The sequence below is a fragment of the Thamnophis elegans genome, chromosome 10 (assembly GCF_009769535.1).
Source record: "Thamnophis elegans isolate rThaEle1 chromosome 10, rThaEle1.pri, whole genome shotgun sequence".
NCBI classification, from domain to species: domain Eukaryota; kingdom Metazoa; phylum Chordata; class Lepidosauria; order Squamata; family Colubridae; genus Thamnophis; species Thamnophis elegans.
This window is the reverse complement of record NC_045550.1, coordinates 43,532,326-43,557,183: the sequence shown is the minus strand read 5'-3', so window position 1 is coordinate 43,557,183 and position 24,858 is coordinate 43,532,326. Positions and strand designations below refer to the sequence as shown.

Sequence of the window (24,858 nt, the reverse complement as noted above, 5' to 3'; positions counted from 1 at the left end):
TCTATTTTTTTTTCATTTTCATTGCTTATGAATTCAGCAAAAAAATTCACACAAGTATTCCTATGAATTGTTCTAATTTTAGCTTGTTCTACTAGTGTGTAGTTCTAAAGTTCCTGGTGTGCCATTTTTGTAAGAACTTTTTGAATTCTATCAAAATTTGAGAAATGCAGATTTCATCCATGCTTGTACATTCTGGATATATTTTGCAGGTGAAAAAGTGTCGTACGTGATTGAAAATGCTGATGGGCCTTTCTCACCTTTCCTACTCAAGCTGAAGGAGTGCTGATTCTTTTTTCCAGGTTGAGAGTCACATTTGATTTTTGAGTAGGATTTTGGGATTAAACTTCTTAGACAAAGAAGTAATTGGGGGCAGGGCAAAAATCAAACTTGATTTAATTTATCGATAGGTAATGCAAATAATTTTCATATAATCAATTGCCATTTATTTAAAAAATACTCCTCTTTCATGACATTAAATGTAACTATCTGGTATTAATTTTTGGTGGGTATGACAAGCCAAATGAAATCCTAGGTTTTCTGGATGTGAATTTCTTTGATAGATACACAAGATGAGATTCCATCTCAAGATCATTAAAGAATTGTATTGGTTGAGCACAAAGCAGACAGAATCAAATTAGAAATGTTAGGAAATAGGACAATTGCAATGCCTTCATACCAATTCTTTATAATTTGCTGTCTTCTCATAGGTATAACCGAAAGGGAACAATATCATCTGAGAGTAGGAATGCATGGTGAGGTAGCCCTTGATTGAAGAAAGATGGCTGCGGATGAATGAGGCAACTGCTTTAGTTTCTGGTTCAGATTCTGGTGCAGATCCACAATATGTTTCTTCACAGGGATTTCTGGAAGAATCAGCAGCTGTTGGTGGAAAGAACACTTTCATTTTATTACACAGTTAAGTTGACCCTGGCTAGCACAGAGATTACTGATAAAGGTTTATTTGTTTGCTTTGAATCAGAACATTTTCCACTGACCTATACTGTTAATTTGATTAATAGAAATAAGCCATTTAAACATGTTCAAATAACTAATAGATTTGACTGCAAAGGTTCCCCCCCCCCAAGTTTATTCAAAAGTAGGTCCCAATGAATTCAGTAGGGATTACTCCTAGTAGATGTCCATATGAATATACGCTATAAATAGTTTAACTATTATGCAAAACTATAACACTGGACAATTATACTAGAATATTTAATAGGATACAATTTCCATATATTATTACATATATAATAATTAGAAGTTTGCCTCTTTTTTCCCTTTCTCCCTAGCATTATCCTGCAAGTCAGGTTCCGCTTGTTTTTGGACCAATAGTGGCAAGTTACATCATTAAGTTTTGGTGACAAATTGCAATAGGATTCTGGGAAGTGTACAATGCTACCTTATCTCCTTTAGAGAACTGAAGTGGAAGAATAACAGTCAGAGTTTTATACTTTTCACAGTAGTCAAGAAATGGGTGTCAACACTGATGCCATGTATGGTACAATGATAACAAATATTAAAACAGTTTCCTCCATCGTTTAGGACTTGGTATGGAGGTCAAAACAGTTATAGGTATTTGAGTTACATAGGAAAACATAAAGTATGCAATTTTATAATACATTTCATTTTCCTCTTCTAAATTCCTAATGGAGGATCTCTTATATTTGGGATAGTATTCCTATCTGCATAAAATAAACTCTCTCCACTATCTTTTTTCAATGATATTAGTTAATAAGCTTATTTTCCCCATATAGAGCAGGTCTAAAATTCTACCATGATCCTAATCCTTTCCAGTGTTGTTTTATAACATGTCTTACTGCTATTAAGAGCAAAGAGTTAATGTTTTACGGTTTACAATTTATTCTCCACACTAAATATAGTTTCACTTGTAGTATTTGCTTAAAATGGTGCTTTTGTTATGAGTCGCATTTGAAGAATTATATCCAAAATGTATGTACTGCTTTGTAAGAGTAACAAAAATAAAGGCCTGTTCTTTTATCTTTTTATTTCCATGAAATTGATGAAAGTACAACTTTGGTGATAATAAAAAATGAAATATTTACTCAGTCTTAGTTCCTAAATTCATTAAATATGATATTTTCAATCCAACTTTTTTGATTTGCTCTAAAGATCTAGCGGCAATCTAAGTAATTTTACTGAAACACCATCTGGATTAGTCATATGAAAATAACATGTAGATATACATAATGTTACAAAGGCTACTTACTACTCCATGCAACATCAAAGTTCCTATTGATGTCAACACCAATGCAGTTACTCCGGGATGCATTAGAACGGTTCTTTCTCCAGAAACGATTCTGCTGGACAAAAATTATTTCGGGACTTCAATCTGATCCATATATATTTCTGTATGTTTTCATACAGCAGTGGTTCCCAAACTTGGCAACTTTAAGACTTGTGGACTTCAACTCTCAGAATTCTCCAGCCAGCTCTGGGAACCACTGTCATACAGAATACTAATATATTTATATATTATACTAATATAAATTGGAATGCATTAATTGTCTACAGAAAGGCAATGCAGGACAGTGTGTTGAGCAAGCTTTGATTTGCTAGTCTGATTTCCCTGTTGTTAACTCTTTGCTATGCAGTTCAGATAAAAAAATTGTTCAAGTGTTCTGTAAAAGAATGCAGGAAGAAGAGAGGCATCCTCACATCCATTAGACAAATATCCCTAATGAAGACCTTATAAATACAAAAAGGCCCTCTAAGCTTTGGTTCTGTCAGGTTTCCCTGATTAGACTGATCCCAAACACTTCACAGTTTATCTTGACTTTTGGCCTTAACCTGGTAGAAATTTCAAACGCATGGCTTGACTAGATTAAAATTTACTTCAAACCCAGAACTAGGCATATAGAACAACAGATTTCCTACTACATTAGAAATATATCGGGAGCTTTAAATTCAAGAATGCCTTATTTTTGTCCTTCTGAATTAACTGCTTCTTGATGGTGTCCTTGACAGCCTTAAATCTGTCTTCTTCTTGCTTAGCAGGATCTAATCTTATAAGATTGATATCTAAAATGGTTAGATATCAGTGAAACTAATTCATTAGTTTTCCCAATCATGGTTTATCCACACCTATCCATTTAGCAGGTAATTGGTCTTAATAAGCACCCATCAATTCAGGCTTGGTAATTGTAGCCACATTCAGTGAAATCTAACTGCATTTTAGATTTGTTCCACTGTAAATTCTTTGCAGTCTTTTCTCGTTAGTGCCAGGATGTTAAAGAGACCAAGACCCAAGCAACAGCCTCCCTAACCCCAACCTTCAGACTTTTTTTTAGAGTCCTGTAAAAGTGTGTGTGTGTGTGTGTGTGTGTGTAGGGGGCATATAACAAAACCACTAATATCAAATGTAAAAACCAGCTAAAACAGTTAAATCACAAACATAAGGAAAACAAGTTTGTGAAGGATTAATTTTAAGATGTCATAAATGATGCAAACAATGGCCAGGTTCTCTGCTCTCAAGGGATCTCTGGGCCTGACCAAAAAGCCATGTTTTGAGAGCTTTTCAAAAGGCTATAAGGACTGGAGCTAATCTCACTTTAGGAGGGACAATGTTTTAGAGAGTAGGCGTCATCTCCAATCAACTCCTTAATGGATGGAACCTGCAACATGCCTCTCCTGCTGAACCTGATGGGATGGGTAGAAATAACGGGAGAGAGATAAGGGTTCCTTCAAATAACCTGGCCCTGTGCCTTGTGGGGCTTTAAGGGTCAAAACCAGCATGTTGAAAAGCACCAGCAACCAATGCAGCTTATAGAGCAGATATGTGTCCTTTTAGAAACACCCATATCTGCTCATATTGCTACATAAATTTTTTCTTTTTCTCCAGTCTCTTTGATTTTGGCTAGAAGCTGGTTGAATTAATTAGATCTGAAGCAAATTTATATAATTTAAAAGAGATATTGAACTAAGCTGAATCTGGTGGCTTGGAATTATGTTACATTTTTATGAAATGGTAGATTAGGTAGGTAGGTAGGTAGGTAGGTAGGTAGGTAGGTAGGTAGGTAGAGATAGATAGATAGATAGATAGATAGATAGATAGATAGATAGATAGATAGATATAGACATACAGTAGATGGATATAGATAGATATTACTGTATTGCTAAATTTGTTGATCCATTATGACATTATACATATCTTTTGTTATGCTTATCTGTGCCTTGCAGTATAGATATTTGCAATTATTTCTGCTTTCTATTAATTTTGTTTTGTTGTCTTCAATAGCTATTTCCATTGTATCAGCAAATGTAAAATGACACATGAAGTTGGACTGGATATAGACTAAAAGTAGTTTACAGAAATGAATGGTTTGGATTAGTTATAACTAACTTTTTCCAACTCATTTCAGTGGACTGTTCTACTTTTGGCCAAATGAATAAACCGAATACATTTTTTAGTATGCAAAATTTCGATTGTATTCAGAACTGAAATATCATCAAAAATGTTCACTTCATAATGGCAGAAAATTCTGCATTTCATAATTAAAGTGGTCTTCAAAATTATAAAACAGAGATGAGGATCCTATGAAGCTCTGGGGTCACAGGTCCCCATTTCCCCATATATGACACAAAGCTGGCTATCTATTGATCTAGGTGTATTAAAAGTGTGCAAAAAGACCAGCAGGATTTAAAATCTAACAGATTATTAACACAGACACCCAAAGCTTTGTGAAATTATGGATTATCAGATTTTGAAACAGCAGGCAAGAGAGAGGAATTCTGATATATGCTTTTTGCCTCTCAAAATAAAAGTTGATCTTTAACCTATGATATTGGAATCCTTGGTTCAAAGAACATGTCCCAGGTGCTAGACAGAGATTATGTTGTTAAAAAGTATGAACAATACCTGAGTCCAGCTCCAGACATAGCCATCTATATTGATTATAGGGACGATGTAGAAATTCATGTTATCCAATATGTACGTCATGTCCCTGTCTTTCCCATAGGTGCTGATGGCCTGATAATTTAGAAAACATATTTAGAAAAAAATTTTCCCTATGATCCTATGCACTCAAAAATTTAGTCTCAGTTAGTCTTATAAAATAAAGTGTATCTAGAATTGCAGCTTTCTTCTTCATACTATATACCGGTGCTGACAAACCTATGGCACGCGTGTCGCAGGTGGCACGCATAGTCCAATCTGCCAGCATGCGAGCCGTCACCCAGCTCAGTTCCAATACTCATGCCAGTTAATTTTCAGGTCTCTGTTGCACATGTGAGAGATACACACTGTGGTGGAGGGGGGGTGTCATGTGCATGCGTGGGGGATGGGGGGAGTGCGGGAGTGGGGTGGGTGGGGGAGCATGGGGGGTCATACATGCATGTGCAGGGGGCAGGGTGCATTGCTTTGTGGGTGTGGACACATGCAGGCATGCTGTTTCACGTGAGCATGTGGTTTTGGCATGCAAGGACAAAAAGGTTAGCCATCACTGCTATATACGTTATAGAATCTATTTTCCATATTAATCATGATGGGCTTTTTTGACAATACAGAAATGTGTTTGTTTAGTGGGATACAAGGGCTTAGATCTTGGGAGTTATAGAAAAAACAAAGATCAAAGTTCAAAGTCAGTTTGGTCTAGGAATTAAGGCATCAGGCAAGAAAGCAAGAGATCACGAGTTTAGCCATAAAAGCCAGCTGGGTGACCTTGGGCCAGCCATTCTCTCTCAGTCCAATTACTCCACAGGATTGTTGTTGTGGGGAAAATAGAAGAAGGAAAAAGTGCTAGGTATGTTTGCTCCTTTGAGTTATGATAAAAATAATAAAGGTGGGATATAACTAACTAACTAACTAACTAACTAACTAAAATTGTGAATGAGTAAGAACTTCTAGGGATACTAGAAGTTGTTTCAACACATTTAGGGGAAGACTAACAAATTTGAGAATACTTAATAAAATACTTTATTATTGGATATATTGAAGATGATGTAATGAATTATTATAAAATAAATGAACCCATATTTAGCAAATCTCATTTAAAATGAAGAAATAATAGAGTCAAACAAATGAAGTACTATAAAAATAATGTATATAAAAATATTTGACTGATAATATGTGATTTTATATAAAGTGTAAGTGATGACTATGGAAAAGATGCACAAAATCTTCTGACCAATCGACACACTGCATGTAATGGAAGATGCTTTTATGTTACATGTCTTATTTGTCTATGTTTGTTTAAAAAAATAAAAACGTTTATATATAAAACAAATTTGAGACAGAAAACCTTGTTAATTAACCTCTTTCACAAACCACTGACAAAAGGCAGGCGAAATCCACTCTCGTGCGTGAACACCACAATCCATGAAGATGGTCTTTCCTTCTCCACTTTTCTTTCCAATCTGCTTTGAAAATATTTTTCCAAAGTAAAAAAAAGATTTTTTAAGAAAGTACACTTCAATGTATTTAAATAGCTTTGCTAATCAGAAAAAAAATATAGTTACTAAGAGTCTCATTCTAATGCTTGTATGAGAAAACAAATCATTTTTTTCCACTGTCGTTTTTTCATTGAAAGAGCAGGATGACTCTTCATGATGATGTGTTGCCATGCCATGCTTATTATATTGAGCTAAATGACACAATAAGCCAAAGATGCATAACCTTAAACCTCAGGGCAGCTGTGATCTTGAAAGATCTCCAGAAGTCACTGCTCACTTGTCATGTTCAATGTGATAGAAGCAGAATGTTCTTATATATGTGGAAGCAATTGTATTTTATATACAATTTCAATTTTATGTGTTGTAAATGAAATGAAAGCAAACATAATTTTTGTCTTAACAACACTCACTATTTATTCTGACCCCATGGTCAGGCCTGCAGCCATATTCCTTTTGGATCTTTGGCCTACCACACTTTTATTATTCTACTATGCCATTTCTATTGTGTGAAAATGGAAGGGGGTATAGTACGAGTTAAATGCTATGTAGCCAAAATAAAATTCCTTTCTATAAAGCCAAGGTCATCCTTTGTCTCTGCACCTGACTGGAACTGGATGGGTGGAACTGCCAGCATGGCAGTGGAAGATTAGACCCTGTGATGGATTTGTGGACGTGGTGGCAAGATTTTGAACTTTCAACTGGGTGGGGAAAACTTAGCAGCTTTCAGATTTGGGTTTTTCCAGATGTGCCAGGGTGGCTCTCTTAATAAATTGGAACTTTGAGAAATACTTTGCCTTGGACTCTGATTTAATTTTGGGTGCTATTTTGAACCCTGACACCCCATCTGTTATGTAAAATATAATGCGGTATGGAGTATTTTATTGTTCCTCCATACAGAAGGAATATTATTGTGTTCTTAACCATAAACCAACCATGATTTATTAATCAGATGATTGGACTAGAGGAATACAGTACTAAACTAAAATTGAACAAATTGCATGGTAGCTTAAGCATGATACATTACTTCATATTGTGGAGATCTGGAAGAACTCAGATTGAATCAATTATGCTTACTAATACAAATGTGTATTACTAAATACATGTATTTTGCTGTATTTCTCTTGCAACATCTTTAACAGTGGAATTTAGTGTGTTAATTTGTGTCTATTGATGATCAATTGATTATGGAATTAACACATTCAGAGGAGGCAATAGATTCAATGTCTTTAGAGGAGGACATTTTGTTATCTCTCAAGTAACAACAATTAAAGCTTTGGTGCAAGTCATGCCAAAAATTCTATGTAACTTTTCAGAGAAAACTAGTGTTTTCACATCATGGAAGGATACCCACTTTCTTCTTTCTGGTTAATTTTTTGTCTGGCTATTATGCCTCATTAAATGTAAAGAACGTTTCCTACATTTGGGATCTTCTGCTAGTGTAGATGCATGGCTGAAATACTTGATCAACATTTATATAAAATCACTGTAACTTTGCTTTTGGCTCTTCTGAATGCAAGAGACCAAGTGACTCACTGTAATCTACTAGTTTTAGAACTAATCAAATAATCCTTTGAATCCTCTCCAGATACGGGTGATGAATTTGGGAGGGTGAGTTTTTCAACACAATTTCATCTGTTCTGTGCTTATTTTCCTGTAAAAGGTTTTAATACCTGAAGAAGGAAGATGGATCGATTTTCAAATGTCTTTCCAATCTGGATACGGGAAACCAATGTTGGGTTGCTTTTTGCAATTCTGGCAGTCCAATCAGAAATCTGTGTTAAAAAAAAAGGATGCTGGAAAAGCATCTGATGAAATGACCTGCATCCCATGAAATTAAATGATTCTTTTTAGCTGGACAATGTCCTGGCTGGAGAGTTTAAGTCCTCATATACTAAAGGTGCCAAGTTTGTAAAACACTGCTTTAGATGAAGCATATCGTAAATACAGTAGAATCTTTAAAAATATTGACAAATATTGAAAAATGGCCAATGGGATAATAATCTTAGAAGGCAATTCTACAATTCACATAGTTGTGGCTGTAGTTTAATCCTTGCATGACATGTGCCAAGGACTAAACAGCTACGTGTCCAAACCTGTGTGAAATTTTTTGCATGCATTTTTGATAGAATCGTTAGGTAATAGTCTAAGCTAGGCCCAGTTTTAGCAACCAACTGCATTCTTCATGCTTCAGAGGATGCATGTACACCCAAGTGGCAAACTCAAATATAATTACAAACAAGTTCAAATGGTCCAATCTCTCTCTTTTTTAGTATAAGGTGTACATATCAAGGGAAGTCTACAATGCTTTTCATCACAGAGTAATACTGTGCTGGTTTATTTTGTTCAAACATGTGTGATATCCACAGAATGCCCCAAAGGGTGAACTAGCTTTATATCAACTGGCTAACAGCATTTAACGGATGTCAGGTCATCTACCTTTTCTTCTGCTAACCTCGGAAGAATCTAGGCAGGTCCGGCACCTGCATGGAACACTGCTAGATTTTCCCACTGAAGTGGTACCTATTTATCTACTTGCATTTTTACATACTTTTGAACTGCTAGATGGGGAGGAGCTAGGGGCAAATGACAGGAGCTCACTATGCCTTGTGGTATCATGTGTCAAACTGCTGGAGTGCCGACCATCTCTGGCTGACAAATCCAGTGTCATTAAGCTGTTGTGTCACCACACCCCCTTACTAGTGTCTGATAAATTGGGATTCTTTCTGCTGAAGAATGTTTCCTTTGTAGAATGTAAATTATTTACCTTGTCCCATTCGTTATATTTTTCATAGCTATGCCCATCGTTCTTGTCACCATCAAGCTGCTTTTCAATGTCTTCTTGTAGGTTGTCAAATACTATTCTACACAATGAAAAATAATAATCAGAAAATTATACTCTGTCTGAGCTCATTTTATTTCTGCATTTTAGAACTTTCTGCACTTGACTCCAGAATGACTTTGAGCAGCTTACATCAAGTTAAAACAGTAAAGAAAACAATGCAGAACAGCAAGAAATATCCTGCATTTAGACAAATCCACACCAACAAAAATGTTATCTACAGACTTTGATTTACTTTAGACTGATTCATTGTATATTTATTTAAACAGACAATAATGATCAATGCAAACTGCATGGATTTTGTACAACTTTCATGGTGCCCAGCGTACTTAAATCTGATCCTCAAATTGGCAATAGGCTTAGATGTGACAAATTTGTTTCATTGTTTTCAGTGGTATTTGAATTATTTGTATTTGTTAGAAGCAGGCCAGATAATTTTTTTTAAAGAAGCCATGCTTCTTTTCAGATATCTTTCATATTGACTTCACAGGTAATTTTGCACGTTGATCCTGCTGCAATACTCTTATCTGTGAATGAGCTTTTTTGCACAATCCAGAATTGCTTTTTTTTTCTAGCAAGGATGCTAAAGTGAAGAAGAGCAATTTATCATTCCTATCCAAGAGCACTACTTTCTAATAAGAGATAATTAATTAATTGAAACACACTGATTCATGAATATATTTCATAGACATATCGTGGGAGCGTGAAATCTCTAAACAATTTCAATAGTGCAGAGTCACAGATCTGAAAAATAGAGAAGTTTAACTTACTGATAAGGTATGCCATTCTGTTTCAAGAGTCTTTCAACAATTTTACTCTGCGCAGCACTGACATGGAAATCTACTTCCATCTGTTTGACTATATGCAGTGCCGAATCTGGGTACCAAAAATCAATCTGCACAGAAAGAAATGCACAAAGGGTTGTGATTGAATGGAAATGAAAGTTATATCCCCAAACCTGCTGCTGTTCAACTTCTTGGCAAATTTATTTCTCTTCAGTTTTACTTCTGAGAGGAGAACTAAGTTCAGTTTTGTGCAAAATACTAATTGTTGATTGGTATAATTTGGGAAATTGGGAAAATAATTAATCTGTTAAATAAGGTAAGTTTTTTATCTGATATGGAGATAGTGAAGACTAAAACAAGTTAATATGTAATAACTACTCATAGTTGAATGCTTTGTGAAGGCAGAAAGGTAAATCTATTTCTGATCAATGGATTATGTGCAATAATCATTTTTGTCTCTAAACGACCACATACCAATCAATTTTAGTTTTATTTAAATACATTGTGCCCTGTTTCATCTTCTGCTACAACAGCATGAAAACTCAATTATATACTAATATATATTTAAATATAAATAAATAATATATTGTAAATATAATTTAAAATATAAGCATGTATGTATGTATGTATGTATGTATGTATGTATGTATGTATGTATGTATGTATATATGTAGTGTCACAACCCCTGGTATGCCCAAATATGGGAGGAGGCATACTGCTTCCTTTCTCTGTCTATCAGCTCATCACAAGAGACCATCCAGACAGAAAGCCAATATTTTTACTGTTGCCTTTGTTACATTTGTGTTGTATTTGAGCTGATAAATAAATATGATAAATAAATATCCTTGTGGCTTAGTGGTTAACACAACTGCTTAATATGTAATACAGCACAGGTTCAAATCCCAGTAAGGGTATGGCTAGCTGATGAGAGCTAAATAGCTTAAAATAGATCTATACTAGTCTCTATTTATTTATTTATCAGCTCAAATACAACATATATATGTATATATTTAAAATATAAGCATATGTATGTATGTATGTATGTATGTATGTATGTATGTGTGTGTGTATGTATGTATATATTGCATTTGTGCTGATAAATAAATAAAGGGAGACTAGAATAGATCTATTTTAAGTTATTTAGCTCTCATCAGCTAGCCATACCCTTAGTGGGATTCGAACCTGGGCTGTTTTTACACATTAGGCAGTTGTATTAGTCTCTAAGCCACAAGATCTCCTCCCTTATCAACTGAACCAAGGAAATGATTAAGTGTTATGTCAAAGCACCTGGTATGCCCAAATATGAGAAGGAGCATACTGCTATATATATCATTTAAGACACTGTAAATAATGTTTTAATTAAACAATAAAAAATTAAACAATGACTTGTAATCATTGTTCCTACTACTATGCTAGATTTGGAATATCTTTTCATTGTAAAGTTAGCTGAAAACTATTTGGATTCATATTTTTAATGTTAAACATGTTAGAGCTCAAAATAGGTAGGACCAGAGCTGAAAGTGGGCAGAGTTTCAAAAAAGACATTTCCATCCTAGCATTCTTTCCCACACAGTGGACTGGTGAAAGGCAACAGCTGCTGGAATATACAGCAGTTATGGTGGAAGTCCCATTAACTAGCAAAGCCACCAGATGACAATATTATTCCAGAAATGTAGATGAAACAGAACAGGGTTTTTGAGGGGGAGGGAGGAACCCTACTTCTTCTATGCTTGGTTCAGAGGTGGTATTCAGCAGGTTCTGACTAGTTCTGGAGAATCGGTAACAGAAATTTTGAGTAGTTCAGAAAATTGATAAATACCACCTCTGATTGGCCCTGCCCCCATCTATTCTCTGCCTCCCGAGTCCCAGCTGATGGGGAGGAAATGGAGATTTCTCAGTATACTTCCCCTGTCATGCCCATCAAGCCATGCCCACAGAACCGGTAGTAAAAGGTTTGAATCCCATCACTGTCTTGGTTGTGTGTTTATCATGACACTGTTGTGCTGACAAAGTTGCCTTTACCAAGGAAATGTCTTTTAAACCTTGCTGCTTGAATCCTTTATTATCTGCTGTACAATCAGGCCACTTATTTATTTATTTAGTGTATGGCATATCCTAGATGGATTAACAAGACAAGTTAACATTTCAGCTACTAAAATATAATAACATATAAATGTTAAAATGATCTATCTTCAAATACCAATGTCTAGGCCATCTAACCATTGAAACACGGCATTGTTTATATTTAAAAAATAAAACATTGGGCAGGCATATGCCTTCAGCCTACAGCCAGTCATGTTATGATTTACAGTTTGATATGGCATCCTGTACTTACAGTGCACTGAGGAGAGGATACTATGTCCCATTTACACATCCTGGCAGACGTGAGGTGTAAATCCTTTCAGGATTGTCCATTGCTGATATGGTAGTTCAAAGCCTGACATCTTTTTTTGTGGGGGCCTCCTATTATGGCTTTCCATTGGGAATTGATGTTAAAGTTGTTGGCCAGATGTTGTGACCTACTTAACAATAGTTTGGGAAGAATCTAGGTGTCTGGACTAAAATGCTAGAGGGATCCAATTTGATCCATGGCAGATTTTATGGAAGGTCAGTGGCTAGGCGTTAGCTCCAAGAGATCTTGTTATGTTGATAGCAGGACTGTCCTTTTTTGTAGTTTATTTTCATTCTACTACATGTTTATCATGATGGGAAGCTAAAAATTAGTGCTGTTAAAGACTTCTGGGGCCCATAAAATGGTTTGTAGCAATAAGAAGCTTTGAGATCACAACTTATTTAGCCCCTCTGTAGATTAGCTCAGAATCCTAACGACAATTAATTATTAAATTAATCCAGGAAGAGAACTTTCCAAACAGTTTTATCCTTTTGTGTATTTCTTGGAAGGCAGCTTTGTTTTGAGAATGCATTCTACAGCCAGTTCTGCCACAGATCCAGCCTTTGGTAAGGAAAGTCAGAGGGAATCCTTATGGTATTAGATTAATAATGCAATTAGTAATGTAATTCAATTGGAATGATAGAGTTGGACTCTTTGGTTGTTCTTATTTGGTTCTCATTTGACATTGCATGTTAAAGATCTTGACTTGCAAGAGGTTTTTTTTTTAAAAAAAAAATCCACATTACACATAGGCAATAAGGCAAGTCCATGAGAATGTCAAGGCTTTTCATCATGTTTATATTCTACTTATAAAGCATTCTTTGTCTAGAAGTAAAATCAGGTTTTACTGAGTTACGAAAAGAACACTAAAGGGCTAAAGCTTGATGAATACCTATTTTCTTATTATAAACACTATAGCGTTTTAAAGTTTTCCCCTTGTGATTTATAAAAGCCATACTAGCCTGAGAAAACTTTTTGTATGTGAATGAAAATACAGTCCCAGAAGATGGTATTGTGTGGCCGATATTGTCTGGTCTTGGAAGTTAAATAGTCTCAGGCCTGTTTAGTAATTGGATAGGAGACCTCTTATCTGCCTAGGATTAGCGAATATTAAAGTAAGTAATCATATAAGATTTCTAAATAAATAAAAACACCTCAATAATCGAAAACCACATTCATGAAATTGGAAATTGAAATTTCGTGCTGCTGCCAAAAAACAAGACAACACAAACTGCACATTCATGAAATCATCAGGAATCCAACTAAACTTGAAAGGGACTTTAAGATAATGTGAATCTTTTCAAATTGGCTTTTAATGCCACCCTGGCATGAATTTAATTCTCTTAAGTACTTATAAGGTGAGAAAACAAACCCATAGGAAATAGTGAGGATGTTCATATATCCGGGTTTGGTCGATGCAAAAAGAATACACACACATACTACTTTGATAAATATAAAATATTCATATATTTTTGAACAGTTATGTATTTCACAAAATTCCTTAAAGGGACCCAAAACATCTGAGTTGCAAAATTTTCTCACCTTTATGAGGCTTGGCAAGGATTTCATGATGTTTACTTCCTTTTCATTTTGTGGTTTCACACGAAAAACCTTTGCACTTTAGAAGAGAAAATCAAGCAATGAGCCATATACCAAGGCATGGAAACAAACAAACAAACAAACAAAAAACCCCACAGTACCCTTTGATGATGTGAAAAGGCTGTACCTGTCAAATCGTACAGCAGAAATGAAAACACAAGTAATGGTCATCACATCCAGAGCCAAAAGGGGCATCATGGTCCTTTCTCTTTGCTGCCCTTCATCTCTGACATTTTTATTCTTCTGTGTGATGATCAGATAATTTCCTCAGAGGATTTCTTTGGATGATGTGAAGTTCTGCAGTTGTATCTACATTTAGATTTCATGTGAATTAACTATGGGTATTGGAATCTTTTATAATACTTATTAGCATCTTTAAAAAGTTCATAAAATGACACTCACAATGATGTACAATATTTGATAAACGAGGAAAACATGTCCATGGACACAGAATGCATTTGTACTTGTCTATTGGTGCACTTGAGGGTACATGTCTGAGAATTCACTTCTAGGTAGTCCCAATGCATCTAGAGGACCTCACAGTTTGGGAAAGACCTGGTTTCATTCTCATGTTTTTTTGAATATATTTAAGCACTCATTTGATTATTCTTTTGCCTTTACTTTGTTATTATAAAGCAACAGTAAATACTGTTGTGCTGTTACATCTCCATCTTTGTGTAGACTTTATGACTGTCCCATCCAGATCTAAATCCCCCCTCCCACAAATTTATTGATTAGATTTATATCTTGCTCTTGTATGGAAGCTGAGATATCATATACAGCAGTCATTTTACCTAATTTTCTTCACAGTAATAATGCTTCTAAGGTAGGTGGACAGAAAAGGCTAAAACATCTTCTATTTGGATTTAATGGCTACTTGAGAAATTAAGAGAGCTGCAGGTGATTAGAACGTTCATTGTTCAGAGTAAAACAGGCCACTTCACCCTAGACCATATTACACCTGAGATAATACCAGAAGAATGTGTGTGTTTCAGGTTAAAATAGGTTAAATTTATAAGATCTTTTAAGTTAACGGAAATACCTGAGAAACATTTGTCTAGATCAGTGTTGGTGAACCTTTTCGGCACCAAGTGCCAAAACAGGATGTGTGTGCGCATGTGGGTGCCAGAAACTGGAAGAGTAGCCACTGGTTACGCATGTGTGAGCCGGGCAGCTGCTCTTCCAGTTTCCAATGCGCACATGTACACCAGCCATCCTGGTCTTCTGGTTTCTGATGCACATGCGAAACCAGGTGGCCAGTATGCATGCATGTACCAGAAACCGAAAAAGGCAGCCACCCAGTGCCCATGTGTGTCCCGAGAGATGATCTTACAGTTTCTGGCACATGCATGTACACCAGCCACCTGGCCTTTGCACATGCATGTGCACCAGAAAGCGGAAGACCAGGTGGCTGGTATGCATGTGGCGTCGAAGCCAGAAGAGCCATAGGCAATGGCCAATGGCTCGTGTGCCCAGAGAGATGGCTCTGTATGCCACTTCCGGCACATGTGCCATAGATTCGCCATCATGGGTCTAGATCGTGAGTGTCGAATCTTTTGGCTTGCCAGGGCTGCACTGAGTCACATGTAAAATATATATAATACAATTTAATGTATATAAATCAAATAATGATATTAAATGTCTACAATGGTTGTTGGCTGCCTTACTAGCTGTCTAGGGATGCAGGCAGTCTGTGAGCCATAGACCAAATGTAATATAGCTCAATAGATGCCACGGGTCAATGCCAATTACCCTGACTTGTATAAGATAAACAATGAACTATATAATCCGTGGTTTGTCTTGCAGTTTAGAGTACAAGGAAAATTCTGTGAGAAGCTGTCTTTTGGGGAAAATAACCCATATTTAACTGGAAGTCACATGTTTCACAGGGGGTGGGTGGATAAAGAGAGTCTTTTCCTAAAAACAGCTATTTTTGTTGATTATTCTTCCTTCTATGTGAATTCAAGAAAGTAAAATGTAATTTGTTCTTCTAAGAGTGTAGTTAAGTGAAATCAAACTGTAGACTTTTAATTCCCTACCTGTTCTCACTTTTTAGAATAATTGCCCTTACTTTAATTCCCTTCTCCCATGTGGGGGTTCTTGCCTCTGGGCTGCACTTATTCAGAGTACAGGCCAGGAAGAATTTAATTCTCCTGGGTAAACTAGCCATGGCATGGAACATGAGCTCATGGTGCTATTTTTATTTACATATGTTTAGGATCAGCATTGTGCAATCAAGTATTTTTATTATATACTGGCAGACTGAAGTTCTTAAGGAAATATTTTATTTTAACTGACTGTTATCAACCCTTATCCACATATTTTTGAACTGACTTATTTGCTAGACATTTTCCGATAGCTTCTTATAGTGAAGACTTCTAAACTCCAAGATGCCTTTAGTTATGACTTCTTACCCAGCATATAGCAATTGGATGCAGAAAGAGTTGTCTTGACTAAGAACCTGCTGTGCCTTTTGACCTGATTCAGCATAATCCTCTTCTCTTTCATAGTTTTAAACTGTTTATAACTTTAAGCAGCTACTTTACAGGCTTTTACTAATTGCTGTTGTTTTAATGGTTTTCAATGCATTGAAAACAGTTTTTAATTGTTTTCTTTGTTTTTCTGCTTTGGGGGGGTTGTTTTTAATGACACAAAATGGGGTGAACTTTTAAACAAACAAATAAAAGAAGTTCAGACATTTTGGATGACAATTCCAAGTAGCCTTAGCCAATAAGATCAGTAATCAGGGATGCCATGGATATATGGGGCAGGAGGTTTTTTTTAAAAAAATGATGTACTTTTTTTGCATATGTTGAAGGGATGCAAAGAAGCCAGAATCTTCCTATGGCAATTTCAGGTGCATAGCCAAGAAAAAACTGGATCTTTTATGAGTGTTAAACCAGATATAACATTAATTGCATTTTCTGTTAATATATATTTAAATAATATAAATATAGCCATAGTGTGCTGGATAGTAACTAGAATCTCAAGATGTGGGTGAGGCTTAGTCGTTTTGTTGTCCTGTAGGGTTATGATAAATGAATATCCAACATCTTTTAAAAACATCCAGTGAATGCTCCAACACTGGAGGTTTTTAAGAAGATGTTGGATATCCATTTGTCTGAAGTGGTGTAGGCTTTCCTGCCTAAGCAGGGGGTTGGAACTAGAAGACTTTTCAAGGTCCCTTCCAACTCTGTATTCTATTTCTTGCTATTCTATTCTATGCTATGCTATTCTATGCTATGGCTATTCCTTTTAATTGGTCTTTGTTTTGGGAAGAAACCCCCACTGGGAGTCTTGTTTAGCTTTTAATATTCCTAACATTGGATAGATAGATAGATAGATAGATAGATAGATAGATAGATAGATAGATAGATAAGAATAGATAGATAGATGATAGATAGATAGATAGATAGATAGATAGATAGATAGATGATCAACTGTTTTTTTCTTGATACCTATCCGAAGTTCGCAACATATATTTTATCTTTGTGCCTGAGAGAGAAACATTTGCCACTGCTTAGAATTGAATTCTCAGCCTTCCAACTGGGAGGTGAGAGTCTTCACCTCTAGGCCACTGTGCCACTCACTCTCAGCATTATATCAAATCAATCAAAAATCATTTTCATGTTTATTTCCATATTCCATTTAGCAGTGTTTTAAGGCTGATTTTTCAAAACCAAGAGAAAATGAACATACAAATAAATTGCAAACTATATTTTTCCAGACAGAATAATAAATTCATCAACCTTGATTAAAAAGCTGGCTGCACACTTTAAAAAGTATGGCCTAGTACTTAAAATATAGTGACAGTATCATAAATATAATAAATGGAATGTTCTCCCCTATCCTTGCAATTTGCTCGCCTTCAGATGTCGAAGGCATCTGAAGACAAGGTGTCATGGCAGCAGACATTTCTTCCTGTTCTTGGATTCTAGGTTTACATATTACTTAAAAAGGACCCTGTTGCTGAGAAATGGATTGAAGCATAGACTATTCCTCTGAGAGCTGAGGTTGTTTCTGTATTAAAAACAGTCCTGAATAACACAAATGCTGGTAATCTAGCATTATAATAATGATATTTAACCACTTCATTCACCTTTTTCAAGAAAAGACTGACCCAACTAAATAAAAATCAAACAAGCACTGATCCTTCTACATCTTAAAGCTAGAGCTACAGCTAAAAATAGATGAGATGATTACATTGACCACAGTTTTTTGCATGATATAAAGATGAAGTATCTTATGAAGATAAAGCTTGATGCAGTTGGAATCATTTAATATCTGTGCTATTTTCTTTTCTTTTCAGAAACTACTGATTTCCTTCAGATAATTTAACATTTTCAGTTAAATATGTGTAATTAGACTCTTTGTATAAACTTGAACAGGTATCCTTTAGTACTTTTCCCATTTCTTCTAGATATCTCAGAGGCTACACAATGGATATGATTCCTCAAGAAGACCAGGGTCAGAATGAGAGGAAGAATACTGTCTTAGAATTCTCCTACCATGTACTTCCGTTGCCCCATCCCAATCAAAGGAATGAAATTGAGTAAGAAATTAACTCTACCCCCTTCTGAATGAGACGGACTGTAGTATATCTGCACAGGAAGACTGTCTAAAGGCCATTTTCCTTTAAATTAGTGCTTGTGTATCTGTGTGTCATAGTAACTGAAGAATGTTTTCCCAACATTCTATAGGGACCTCAATCACTTATTATCTTGGAAGTTGGCTGACTTAACAGAATAAGTAGCTATTTGATAAATCTGTAATCCAGTGTTCCATAACTTCTGGAATTCTAGTTGTTGAAGTCCATAAACTTCAAGCTGGTCTAGAAATGGCAGAATGCTGGTCAATTTCATCTGATGATTTTTCAAAAAATGCAGTGTCTGTTGTTGTCTGATGAAGGGTTAATGTTTGGTGACCTATGTTTGGCCAAATAAAAATATTGCCCTCATGAGTATGAAGAATGTTAAGGTTACATTCTAATCATAACTGAACTGTACAGGCAACAAAACAAGGTATAATAGGACCTTGAATTAGGAAATAGTAAGGGTTTTTTTATGCACTGGATTTATTAAGGAAAGTATTGCTAAGCAAGTAATACCACCAGCAAACATTTTGTAAAAGGAAGAATAACTATAAGCAGCCAAATAGAAAATAAATAAAATGTGTCCATTCAAATTTACTTTTGCTACTTCAGTTAAAATAGGACTGGGGTTTGTTTATCAGAGTCAAAATGATTTTATCCTTGCCTTTAACAATAAATTGGTTCTAATTTAGTTAGCTGTTTTGCTGGGTTGTGTATGAAATGTAGATTAGTTTCTTGCAAAGTGAATGAATGGTGGCACATTAAGTGATGAACTGAACATGTAAATGCAGTGAACCCATTAATACTGAATTACTAAATAAGCAATACAATGCCTGAGACAGTGCGGTTATTGTGCAATTATCTTGCCTCATTCCCAGAATTGAACCGAGGGGAGACCAAACATCATTGTCTTCCTTTTGTTAACTCACTTATTTTCCCATGTCTTTTTCTTAGCACAAAACAATGGTTTAGGAAGAAAAGAAGGACTAGCCTTCCAATGCCTTACAATTCATAGTTGCAAGATTTATTTTCATTGTCAGAAAAATTCAGCAGCAAAGATTATTTTGGGATAGATGTAGGTCTCAAATGTGTTTTTTCAAAAGGCAATTGGACTGGTTTTTTTTTTAGATCACTATGGGCTGGATGACGGAGAATCTCCACAGGACAGACGGATACATGCAAGCTAAATTCTGATATTTTTGGAGAGAATCTAGGGCCACACCCACAGCTCTTGAGAATTAGGACCTCTTTCTTTATAGCCTTCCATTGAACTGTGATATGACAGTGCTACTTTGGATCTTCATCTGGTTCACTCTCACAAGACATTTTGCTAAATGGCTGGTGGATGGGGGAGAAAGATCTGTACGATCAGTTCCATTTTGGTGTTTATATGTATATTTCTGTATCTATGGGTATATTTCAGCTACAGCAAGTAATATCAACGGAAAGTAGTTGTGACATACCCTGTTTCTCTGAAAATAAGACCTCCCCAGATAATAATCCCAATCGAGCTTTTGAGTGCCTGTGCTAAAATAAACCCTCCCTCAAAATAAGCCCTCCCCAAAAATATTGCAACACAGCAGGAGCCATGAGGTGACCACATTCGCCTCCTCCTGCACCTTAAAAATAATAAGACCTCCCCGAAAATAAGGCCAAGTGCTTATTTCAGGGGTAAAAAAGACCCTGTCTTATTTTTGGGGAAACAGAGTACTTCAGAGTGTCTGTGCCCAGAGATTTAAAGTTTATGTTCTAGATGAGCAGGCAGGCCAAAAAAAAACTAAATTTGGAACAGGCAACAATATTCAAACACAGAGCAATGGAGGAATCATTATCAGAGCTATCTTCATTAAAGAGTAAATTCACTAAGAACGGGAGCTAAGAGTTATTCAGCAAATGTCTTCTAGATGCTTGAATAAAATGAATCCAGCAGGAAATTTGTCCTTCAAACTGCATTTTCAAATTTAATTAGCGCTGAAAAGCATCAAAGGGAAAGACAACAAAATATCAGTGGAATAGAAAAATCAGAAAGAGAATCTGTAATCTATAATTACAGGTAGAATCAAGGGAGACAATTGCAGCCAAGGAAAAGAGAGTTCTTTTATAAGGAAGTGTGACCAAGTGTTCACTGAGCATTGTTGACAATCTGCTTGGCAATTACTTTGATTGCCAGCATGGTTTCCTTACAGTAGGTTTTATCTGACTTTCAGGCAGGAGGAAACCGTTCTGGCCATAGTCACGAAGCTCAAAGCGAATGAATATTTTATTCTTCATCGTAAGCCCAATCTATGGAATTTCCAGAACAAGGATCTGAAAAACAAATAATGTTCAAAACAACTGGAACACAAAAGGAATGATGAAATAGAAAGACTGGCTATGTGAGATTAGTCTGAGAAAAAGATTTTCACCAGAGCTACCTCCATTGGTTTAATGAAACAGAATGAGGACTAGCATAGGGAATTAAATGGATATTGTTATTTCAAGACACCCAACTATCCCTGTCTTCATCCATACTTTTAAAATCATGCTTAAATTCCCTGCTAGTATTCTGAAATCATGCATACGTCTTACTAGATGTCAATAAGGATTGGGATTCTTGTTTTTCTTCTTCTTCAGATTATTTACAATTGTGTCCATTCTTAGAGAATGGCTGGATAAGTCCCTGCAGTTTTCTTGGCAAGGTTTTTCAGAAGTGGTTTGCCATTGTACCTTTCCTTTTTTTAATTCAATCAGAATAGAGTTATAAGGGATCTTGGAGGTCATCTATCCAATCCCCTACTAAAACAGGAAACTTCCATACCGTTTCAGACAGATAATTGTCCAGTGTTTTCTTAAAAAAGCTCCAGTGATGAAGCACTGATAACTTCTGAAGACAAAATGTTCCACTGCTTAATTTTTTATCACTGCTAGGAAGTTTCTCCTTAACTGCAGCTTGCTTCTCTCCTTGATTAATTTCCATCCATTGCTTCTTGTCTTGCGTTTTGGTGTTTTGGAAAATTAGTGACCTCTGCTCCTTTATGGCAGCTCCTCAAATACTGAAATACTGCTATCATGTCACCCCTAGTCTTTCTTTTCTCTAGGACTAGCCATACCCAATTCCTGCATTCCTTCTCATATGCTTTTTGGCTCCAGACCTTTAATCATCTTGTTACATACTGACAGCCATATAGTAGGCTCCAACAAGGTCCTCCATTCTGGCGGGAGAATACTAAAAGCCAATTGGCCGAGCCGTCCGACAGCTCTCTTAAAAGGACTAGCTGTCAGTCAGGCTGTGCTGGATTTGTAAATAGCTGTGTAATAAAAAGCTGTTGTTTGTCACTAAAGCCTTGAGTCCTGTCTCATCCATTCAACCAATCTACCACATCTTAGTGGATAAATGTTTGTTAAATAGTTTTAGAAAATGATGTCTCTTGAAATTATGATGAAGAATGCTTTATTAACTGCCAGTACTATTTGGTCTAGAAATTACACATTTGCTTCTCTGGTCAGAAAAGGATGTTTGTTAACTTATAGAATACTGGAAAACTCTGGGGGTAAAATACCCAGTTATTTGAAGAGGAAAAAGTGAGATCATCAGTCCAGATATGCAACTATAAAAGAGAGCTTGCAGAAAACAGTTGTGATCTACAGATAGACAAAGTTAGATTGAATAACGTCATGAGGAAAATTGCATAATAAACTTCCTGCTCCATATCAATGACATTGGTGTCAGTTATGGGAATTTATTGTAATACAATGTCATATGATGTGGTGTTTCTATGTATAGATTTCATCAGACAGATGGAAGTTCAAATCAGCACTTTCAGTGAAAAAAAGGCTAATTTAACAGTTAGATGAAAAGCTGATACGAAGTGTATAGTCTGATTTGAAACGTTATCTGTTGCAACTATAGAGAACAAAAGGGAATATAGGACAATGCCATGTTTTCATTTCAAGGCAAAAATGGATACTAGTTCAACAAAGTTTGCAATGAAAGGCATTAAATAAAACTTCATTCCTGTAACTTTAGCAACTTTAAGAGATGAACTGCTTTAAAGGGAAACCAGATTCAAGTAATTATAAAGTGAAGAATTACAATATTTGAGTTTGGAGAATCAATAGATCAAGATGATTAAGAAATATATAATATACTTATGATAAAAATGAAATTAATTCATTAGACAATTTTATTTTATTTAATTTCTATTGTTCCCTCAATGGACATTGAAAAGATTTTTTAAAATTGTAGATTGTTTTGTGTTGGCATTGTAAGAAATTTGAAGTTTCTTTAAGTTATATGGTACAGCTATGGGTTAATTTTGGCTTAAAACCATTACCTCTGTCAATATAATTTTATGAAGAAATATTATGATTAATTATAGTTCAGGAGCTTAATCTGAAATGGAGCTAAATTCATAAATCATGATTTTTTTATTGCATGAAACGTTTTGCCTCTACTGAATCTGGAGTACAGCACAGAGAGTATTTTAAAAATAATTTTACTTGGTTTTGAGGCATATAGGAGATTATTATTTACTTTGAAAAGTGTATTTAAACTACAAAGATGAAGCAATGGGTTTGTAATGTAGTCAAGCTTTAATAAGCTCACATTTATATATATATATATATATATATATATATATATATATATATATATATATATATATATATATATATATATATATAATAGCTAGATTTTTTAAACTACATCTTTTTTCTGTTACTATTGTAGGTTTTTTTTGTTTGCATTTCCCTCTTTTGTTTTTTAAAAAGAGATCTATTTGGACCATAAACAAACAAATGTGAAATTGCACTTAACAATTCTCAAGATAGCTTATAGTAATTAAAGTACAAATAATGAAACATTAAAGTATAGATAAAATATTAAAATCAAATAAACTAATCACTACCGTTAAATTTAATCAGCTCTTAATAGTTTGGACCTTTTCAAAATTTCTTAAACCTTGGGGGAGTGGTATCCAAATACTCTCTATGACTCTACGATATAAATATAGGAGGTGTATTGTATACAAGAGAAGGGCATTTTCTATGTATTAGCTAGCAGAGATTATGGCAGGCAACAGAATAACTTCAAAAGGGTCTCCCTTGCTGATCTAAATCACTGGGCTGGTAGCAAAATAGTTGGTTTCTCTGAAAGTATGTCCTGAAGACAACAGTCTTATTTACTGGTAGAACCGTGGATTCTTCCAGCTAAACTCCTGTTAGTTTCTTGGAACTACAGTGTCAGGTAAGGATAAAACATTTTAGAAGAAGAGATATTACTGTAAACTATATACACAGATGCCCCTTTTCCATGCTCTGCCTGAATATTTGAAATTGTCAGATGGAGTGAAATGCAAATTTTACATACAATCCCAACATTAACTAAATAATGCTATCTTCAGGAGGGAATTAATTTGATATAGTAGTTAAGGTGCGAGAGTTTTAGTTTCGTCTTAGGGACAAAGCCAACTGGGTAACTTTGGATAAGACATTAGTAGACAAAGGCAATGGCAAATCATTTCTGGAAAAAAAAAACTTGCCAGAAAACTTCGCAGACCAGTCCAGGAAGTTGTTAGGAATCAACACTGACTTGAGTCACAAAAACAAAACAAAACTAACTTCAGGAAACAAAACCAAAAAAAAAAAAAAAAGTAAAATGAGAAGAAATCTTATGTGAGCAGGGAAGCTTCCTAAAGCCTTCGGAGGGCCAAAAAACGGCCCAATGCGCAAACCGGAAGTCAGTTCCTCAACTTCTGGTTTGAGTATTGGGTTGTTTTTCGCTCTCTGAAGGCTTCAGGAAAGCCTCCAGAGGGTGAAAAACAGCTGAAAATGAAGGCCAAAATCAGCTGGCCAGTGCCTGCATGCACGTTGGAGATGACAGGGCAATGCCTCACATACCCTAAGAAATGGCACGTGTGCCATAGGTTCGCCATCACGGCTATATAGCATTCACTCTACGTGCTTATACATTACAGAATAAAATATCCCAACATGTCAAAGCAGATGTGCAGACTTTTCAGTGTAAGATGCATATAAAGCATTTTGAAGCAGAGTTTTGCTAATACAAATACTTACAAATTGTGGTAGCAATTGATCCATATGTATACTCTGTTTGATAGAGGCTATGTAAAGCATCCACAGCTTCCTTAGCCAAATTCATTCTGTATTTGAAAAGAAGAAATATTAGATCAATGATCCAGATTCTCCTTTCTTTCTTGGCATATTCAACTACATACAAATTCAATGATATCCCAATCACTTTCAG

At 35.5% G+C, this 24,858-nt stretch overlaps 1 protein-coding gene and 1 long non-coding RNA gene across 2 annotated transcripts in view; both read right to left on the bottom strand.

Moving 5' to 3' along the window:
• Positions 1–24,858, bottom strand: part of LOC116514211 (mast cell carboxypeptidase A-like) — a 41,772-nt gene that overhangs the window by 3,022 nt on the left and 13,892 nt on the right. Inside the window, exons 10-19 of the mRNA XM_032225684.1 lie at positions 16,580–16,688; positions 14,151–14,289; positions 13,967–14,042; positions 10,018–10,142; positions 9,173–9,269; positions 8,079–8,180; positions 6,271–6,372; positions 4,877–4,987; positions 2,228–2,321; positions 677–879 (exon numbers count right to left, since the gene is read on the bottom strand). Of these exons, the coding sequence (XP_032081575.1) occupies positions 677–879; positions 2,228–2,321; positions 4,877–4,987; positions 6,271–6,372; positions 8,079–8,180; positions 9,173–9,269; positions 10,018–10,142; positions 13,967–14,042; positions 14,151–14,289; positions 16,580–16,688 (1,158 nt within the window). The remainder of the gene's footprint in view (positions 1–676; positions 880–2,227; positions 2,322–4,876; positions 4,988–6,270; positions 6,373–8,078; positions 8,181–9,172; positions 9,270–10,017; positions 10,143–13,966; positions 14,043–14,150; positions 14,290–16,579; positions 16,689–24,858) is intronic.
• Positions 20,556–24,754, bottom strand: LOC116513856. The gene is made up of 2 exons (XR_004256050.1): positions 24,669–24,754; positions 20,556–20,921 (listed from the first exon to the last, which is right to left on the bottom strand). It is a non-coding gene; the product is annotated as an uncharacterized LOC116513856 (long non-coding RNA).